Raw genomic sequence first — 7,474 nt, 5'->3', positions numbered from 1 at the left:
GTCCCTGCGGCCTGGATGTTGGCACAAGGTGCCCAAGCCCCATGGGCACAAAGGAGGCAGAAAAAGGACCCTGCATATCCAGAGTCCCAGGCCAGTGCCCAAAACTGCTGGACCACAAATATTCCTGTTTGCAAAGTTCCCCTGAAACGGTGCCCAGACAGACCCTGAATAAAACCAAATCAACCAAGTGCCCAGGGAGCCCCCGGATCTGAAGGGCACTGTCTCTTCCTGGCTCCAGCACAGTTTACATTGGTGTGAAACAGAAGATCAAGGACGGGAGAATGTGAGCATCAGTCCACACCCAAAATGCCCTGGCAGAAAAGTTCCTATATGCATTTATGCATTTACCCACTCAGGCTGAAAAAGAGGCACAGATCCTAGAGAAGCTGTGCAGAGAGAAGTCTTGGGGGCCCAAACACGGAAGTGGGCTTGCAGAAGAGGCCAGAAACAGCCTTGTGAGAGCTGCAGACAAAGGCAGTGAAATAAATGGGATCAAAGGACAGGGTGCAGCTCTTTATAGGTTATTTATCACTTCTGGGAAGGCAAAGATAGAGACACGATTGCACCTGCAGAGGTACAGTGGGACACCTGAGCACCGTTCCCCACCGCAGCTGCAGTTGCCAGGAAAGGGGAGCACACGGGGAGAGAAAGCAGCAGCCGTGCAAACCATGTAAGTACGCGCCGTACGACTTCCCCTCGTTCCCACTCCACACACAGAGTTTGCAGCAGAAGGAGCTGAAGTGTTAGACAAACTCTGTTGTTTTTTAGCATGTCTGTCGCTGGGGCCTTGCTGGAATTTGCATTTTCTGTGACTGACTCGGGGGGTGGAACAAGTCAGGAAAGTGCCGGGTTTGTAACAGTGCAAGAACACACTCATACTAGGTTCATCTTGGATTCAAAGGCAGCTCTTGGCCCTACGGCACCGCTGCATTTTGGTTCTTGTTGCAACAGGGCTGGGGCGGGAATGAATGCTGGCACTGGGGTAAGGGGGGCAATAAGGAGGGATGTTTAGTGGGTGCATTTGGAGGCCTGGGGGCAGCACCCACCTGCATCTGCCTCACACCAGGGTAACGCTGGGTTCTGAATAGCAAAGCCCTGTGCTGTACATTTACTCATCTGAAGCTCACTGCACCCAATGGGGCCTTCCCTCACTGGTATTTGGACTGGGCCATTCTTTCCTCAACAGTTCGTCATCTTCAAAAGCAAGACAATCAGGCAAAATCCTTGAGAAAACCTTTTCTCTGATACAACACCACAATGAGGTCCCCTGATCTCAGAAGCTGGGGATGCTCCCAGAGGGAAAGCCCAGGGCACAGGAGGGTTATCGTCCCACTCAGCCTTGCAGGCTCTGGGCACGCTGCCCTGGGAGGAGCCGCAGGATGATCCAGGGCAGCACGTGAGCCCGGGCACACTGCAGCAATGGGGCACAGCTCTGGGGCCTGGCAGGTCCCCTATGGGCATGAGGTGAGGGAGGGAAGACAGCGCAGGGCTGAGCTGCTCTCAGGGATCACCGGCGTGGGCCAAGCTCCATCTGAACCCCAGTCTGGCTCTGCATCCCTTTTGGGAGCTTTTTCCAGCACTTCCCTGCCCTGCTGGTTAGGAGCTTGTTTCTCATTTCCAGTTTAAATGCATTCAGGTTCAGTCTCTCCCCATTTCTTCCTGTACCAAAACTGCCCTCCAGCTTCCTTGGCTGTTTCCCCCTGTTTTTAGCCCCCAGGAGGTACTGACAGACAGACAAAACCCTCTCCCCTCCCAGCCTTCACTTCCCCAGGCTGGCCAAGGCCAGCTCTCTTCGCCTCTTCTCACACACCAACCTCCCCCTCTGGATAAAAAGCTCCCCTATGTTTTCTGACTCCCTGGGCACAAACAGGACATTGTGCTGAAACGCCCAGACCAGAAGGTCCGGGGGTCGCTGGTGAAATGTCTGTGGGGAGGGTGAGCAACAAGCCTTCAAAGGCACGGGCAAAAATAACTTTGTGAGAAGACAAGAAAGGCACGGGGCAGCCAACAAACTTCTGACATCTTGGAGATGGGGAATTCTGGGTACTGAGCCCAGCAGGTGCAGCAAAGTGAGATAGTGATGAGGGATTTGTGTTTAAATCCCCTCACTTCATTAACATCACCGTTGTGCTTCCTTCCAGGCACCTGGCAGGGGAAATGCAGCGGACTCGAGGGATCCTCCTCCTGGCGTGTCTTTGGTTCTCAAGTCTGGCTCAAAACCTAGCAGGTAACATTGTTCCCATTGGACTTTTCTACCACCTTTAAAACCAGAAAATGCTTGGTCCTGAGTGTGAAGGCTGCTGGAGCGGCACCTCCCAGTGCTCTGTGTTCAGAGCTAACGTGGGCTGGGGGCTGCACACAAGCTCCCGGGGGCAAGAGACACTACAACGTCCCTGCACCTCAACCAAAGTCTTAGTCCCTGTCAGAGAGGAGAAGCTGGGGTTGCCTCTTGTCTCCTATCTCAGAGGCAGTCATGAGTAAGAGGAAGAACAAATGCAGAGCAGGACAAGAGCTAATGGGATAAAACTGCAGCAGAGCGGATTAGATTAAACCCCAGAAAAAAGCTTCCGAATTGCAAGAGCAATGGAACAACAGAACAGGCTGCCCCGGGAGGAGGTGGGCTGTGCTGTGCTGGAGGTTGCGGCCGGGACCTGGATGAGCCTTCCCCTGAGGGCCTCTTGCATCTGTGTAGGGGCCGATGAGATGGCCCTGGGGTCCTTCCAAGCCTAGGGATCTCTGCCGGGTCACTGCTCAGGCCTCCCAGGGGCTGGTGTGTGCCAGGGGCTGGAGGTCCTAACGCTTCTCTGTGGAGGTGGGGGCCTGAGACAACAGCGGCCTTTTCTCTATTCTGGCATTTGGTGTTTGTGTGTCGTCCCCCTGGACACAGGGACAGATGAGTCAGGCATGTGAATAGTCTGGCTGGAGGGTTTTGAGCTGGCAGTTGTGTTTGGCCAGGGCATGCATGTGTGCACTCGTGTGTGCACGCAGCTGGGGTCAGCAGCAGTGAGACTCAGCTCACTCCCACTGCACTGGGGTAGTGGTGTGCACCACGGGGGAAGCCTAGCGCGCCGGCCTGGGGGCTGGGGCACTAACTGCAGGTGGGTGGGGCTGTGAGCAGGGAGCTGTCTCTGTGGGTTTGTTTCATGCTGTGCCCAGGAAGGCGAGACATTGTACACGACCCCTGGTACACGACCAGGATTGCAGCCCTCCTGGCTCCACCCCTCTCTCTCCCCATTTCCTGGTCCTGTATTTTTATACCGTGTTACTGGTTGGGGCCGGGCCTGTCCTTCCACATGTGGGGGCACTGGGGGCAGCACAACGTGGGTCTGACTGGCTGAGCTTTCTAGTCCTAGAGCAGCACACTCACTAGGAAATCAATCTTGGCTTTATTCCTTCAGGTTTCAGGGATAGAGGAGGGAGCATGAACATTTATGCTGTGGATAACCAATACCTCGAGTGTGCTGGCAACATGGAAGGTGAAGCAAAGAAGCTGCTGGGGCTAGAGTTGAATGGAAATGACAAGTTTAAAGGGCAATGGAAGAACGCATCAAGGATATGGGAGAAAGTGAAGGAAGATCTTTCTTTGCCCGAAGAATACGGGACAGCAGTAATACTGTATACTGACGAGCGCTTTCATGACGACTTCAAGTATGCAGTGCAGACATGTGGCAGATCTCCAACTTACTACAAAGCAAATTTCAAGTTCAAAGCCGTCCATTACTACTTGACAAGAGCTTTACAGATCCTCAGACAGAAGCCAGAGTGGAGGCCTACACATGCGGTGTACAGGGGAACTGAGCGTCGGTATACGTACAGCAAGTCTGACGTCATGAGGTTTGGGCACTTTGCCTCCACATCTTTAGAGAAAGAAATTGCTCAGGAATTTGGCAATACCACCTTTTATACCATCGAAACATCCTTTGGGGTGAAAATCAAGAAGCTGTCACATAATGCCTCTCAACAAGAAGTGCTAATTCCTGTGGATGAGGTGTTCACTGTGTCCTCAGTAGAGGCGGGGAGCAACAGCTATGTCCTCAAGAGCATTGGCCGAACCAGCTATTTTAACTGCGCATCCTGGGACAGTGAGTACTGGGTAGAGTTTAAATGGTGAAGAGATTTTCAGCTGGAGAAGAGAGGAAAACAATTGGGTATCCTAATTAGCGGGGAAACTAAGTAAGAGAAACAAGAAAAATGATGAATGGAGAAGAGACGGGAAACTAGACCGTTCTCTTTTCCATTTCTCTTAAAGGCATCCAATACCAGCAAAGATAACACAAATATAGTTGTACGTAGGAACGCTCTCTCACAAAACACACAGTTTGCTTCTGGGACCTACAGTGCCAGGATCTCGTGGAGATTCAGATCTGAGCAGAGTTCAAGAAAGATTAGCCCTTTATATATAAATTATGAAAACACCCAGTTATCCCTCATGGGAGAGAAGAATTTCTGCCTAAAGAGAATCCATTTCTTTAGATCTGAAAGGCAAGGACTATCTGGGGTGATCTCTTTTATAGGAACAAATTTTGGATTTGGAGGCAGAAGCCCATGGCTACCTCTCAGTTGCACGGAGAGAGACTTCCCCTTCAGCCAGGTCATCCCAGAAGTGTCCCGGGATGGGGTGGCTTGTGCCTGCTTGAGAAGCGCCTCGGGCTGATACCAGTCAGGGAAAGGAGACCGGACTAGCTGGCGGGCTGTATAACGGCACTGTCAGAAGGGAGGTGAAATCCCTGGCTGGCAGGTCACCCGTCACTGCAGCCTCTGACCCAAACCCTCTTTCCATTTCAAACCACAAGTCTCAGGACTGTCGTTCCACTCCAGGTAGGCGCCTTGCTGTCTTCGCAGACCTGAGCAGGCTGCCGGGCAGCCCACACAAGCTGCTTATCCACACCTCGCTCCTCTGAGAGCCAGCCCTGTGCTATCCATGGGCGATAACCCCAGCCAAGCCCCTTCCGTAAGCAGCTTCTCCAGCACGTGCCGTATTTGAATCTTTTCAGCTCCTGATCATAGCTCTTCACTTAACAGGTGTGAATGAGCCTTTTTACCGGTCTTGATGTTTTGTTACTCGATCCTTGGCAGTTTTGCTAAAAAATGAACAATGATTCCCCTCCATCCTTGGCCTGTGCCATTGAATGTGGGCAGGATTTGTGTTCAGCCTCAGGGAGAGCTGTCAGTATGAAATGTCTGTGAGGATTTCCCTGACGCTTTTCTCTGGTTCACAGCTTGGAGCGGCGGTGTCACCTTCCACGGCCAGATGAGGCCTTCGCTGCTGGGAGGAGCCGTTCTCCTGCTCCATGCTGCCGCTCACCGGCTGTTCGCTGGAGCCTAAGTGTTTAGTTGTCCCTCACTTCTCATCCCTCACACAGAGCGTCCACCAGGCACGGGGCTAGTCGGCTGTCCGAGGGGACAGGAGAAAGGTGAAAGCACGGGGCTGATACTTGCTTGCGCCAGCTCTGATGACATGTTGCTATGAAGGGAACCACAGGAAAAGCCCTTTTGTTCTCAATGCATCTTACCTTAGAGGGCCCAAGCTCTGTCTGCCCGGGTGCTGGTGCACCACGTGTGCTGTAATCATGCATGTAGCTCTGGATGACCTCATTAAAAGATTGCAATGCTGAGAGAGCCAGATGAGTCGTCTCATTATGCAGTGATGTGATGGCCAAGGGCCAAGGGGACTGTGCTGTCCTCACCCTTTCCTGCCAAACATGCCCCAAAGATGAGATGTCTGATGTCAGCTTTGCATGCTCACAGGGCACCTTCTGACCCAGGTCCCCAGGTAGCACTACCCACTGATGACGGGGCTGCGCAGGACTGGCACTGTCCTCCACTGCATGGAAGTCCTCTTGGCAGGGGAATATTGCTGCCACCGCCACCCTTTCCTTGCTGTAGCCCTGTCCTGAGAGCCACCAGGCTGGGATGGAATAGGAACAGGCAGGGAGCCAGCTCCTCTGGGTTGGGCCAGATGGTGAGGGTGTCCTTTCTAGGGGGGCATCTCTCCCCAGATGCAGGCAGCTCCAACAGACTCTGACACATCTGTACTTTTGGGAGTCCAGTTGTCATGCACGTGATGGAAAACCTTTTGGACCAAGGCTGCTCAATCCAAAATGCAGTGATCTCTGTCCAGAGACCTTGGAGCCTTCACCTCACCCACAGATCTCCCTCCTTCTCTGAGTTCTTCTGACCATGCCAATCATATCAGGAAAGGCAGCAAGGCACAAAGAAAGGACTGGGCATCCCTGCTCCTTTCCTGGGTCTGCACCTTGCAGGGCTGGAAGTCCTTCCAGCTGCTGAGCACACCCCAGCAAGTTCAACTAAGAGTGGAGGAGATGTGGATCCATTGTAGGAGCTTTCACTGACTAGAGCCCAGGCGTCCATGTGTTGGGCCAGGCAACTGGGTCAATGGTGGGGAAAATTTTGAAATACAATATAATGGATGTGCACTGTCAGGCATCTAGCAGGACTCGTGGCTGTGGTGGAAGCAGGGGATCAATAGACAGGAAAACAGAGGCCAGTAAGAAACCTAGACAAGAAGTTGCCATCGAACTGATGGCCAGCCCAGCCATGGAAGTGTGGGGTGTCCAGCAGTGGTTGCAAACCTTCCTGTCAAGAACCACAATTGCATGGAGCCCTCTGGGAGGAGCCTGCCCTGAGCCTCAAGTCAGATCGCAGCCAGAAGGGTTACCGTATTTATCCACATCCAAGATGTCTCTGAATTCAGGGTGACCTCCCCTCCAGAATTAGTTTCTATACATGGAAAATATATTTCTTCTTATTTTCCACTTAAATACTCTCATTATTGGAGTGTCTGATTAAATTCATCCCCCACTCTGTAGGCCTCACTGAAACATTTGAGCAATATATACTGCTCACACCAAGGCTTTGCTAAAGCATTGGCCAGAGCCGGCCTGACCAGCAAACCTGACCAAGTCATGAACTCCTGACATAAGCAAAATGTGGCATGTGGGCCAGATGTGCACTCCTGGCAGAACACAGGAGGGGCAAATGGCTGCAAAAGGTATAGGATAGTCCAGTGCCTGCATGATAAGCCAAGAACAGGAATACACAGGTCAGGATGAGGAACGAGCTCACGGTACAGGATGGTTTGAGCTGTTCAGGATACAGATGTATTGCAATACATAATGTGTTTGATCCTTGTACAAAAGAAGGGTTGGAAATCAGGGGAATTTTATAGCAGCCTAAGGGAGCCTGTGTGGTGTGGTCCAGTGACCCTGTCACAGGTACAAATGCTGTAACTCCTGGTTGTGACTTTGTCGATGTAACAGTTCCTGAGACCTCAGCACTGACATAGCCCCTGATGAGGACAACAGCACTTCCCTGTACCTTGTTTCCAGTATCTCAATGCCCCCCTCCCCACACAAACAGTTGCTAACTTAACTTATTAATTAGTAACCTGTTCAAGCAAAAGGGGAGGGTAGACAGATTAGTGATTAGTGAAGCTAAAAGTATCCAGTTTCAA

The 7,474-nt window shown here is 52.1% G+C and overlaps 1 protein-coding gene across 1 annotated transcript; it reads left to right on the top strand.

Annotated features, from left to right (window-relative positions):
* Window positions 1–475: 475 nt before the first annotated feature.
* On the top strand, window positions 476–5,611 carry LOC149875579 (erythroblast NAD(P)(+)--arginine ADP-ribosyltransferase-like). Its single transcript, XM_090031794.1, has 4 exons — window positions 476–670; window positions 2,142–2,227; window positions 3,399–4,082; window positions 5,220–5,611. Coding segments are annotated over exons 1-4 (879 nt in total). The 5' UTR covers window positions 476–668; the 3' UTR covers window positions 5,327–5,611.
* The last annotated feature ends 1,863 nt before the right edge of the window (window positions 5,612–7,474 follow it).

The sequence above is a fragment of the Crocodylus siamensis genome, chromosome 1 (assembly GCF_052110815.1).
Source record: "Crocodylus siamensis isolate JL-2025a chromosome 1, ASM5211081v1, whole genome shotgun sequence".
In the NCBI taxonomy this organism is placed as follows: domain Eukaryota; kingdom Metazoa; phylum Chordata; order Crocodylia; family Crocodylidae; genus Crocodylus; species Crocodylus siamensis.
This window is presented reverse-complemented; position numbering and strand designations above follow the sequence as displayed.

Coding starts and splice junctions, on each gene's coding strand:
- LOC149875579 (XM_090031794.1), top strand. Junction 2,228..3,398: donor TCTGGCTCAAAACCTAGCAG/GTAACATTGTTC, acceptor TTATTCCTTCAG/GTTTCAGGGATAGAGGAGGG. Junction 4,083..5,219: donor TAACTGCGCATCCTGGGACA/GTGAGTACTGGG, acceptor TCTGGTTCACAG/CTTGGAGCGGCGGTGTCACC.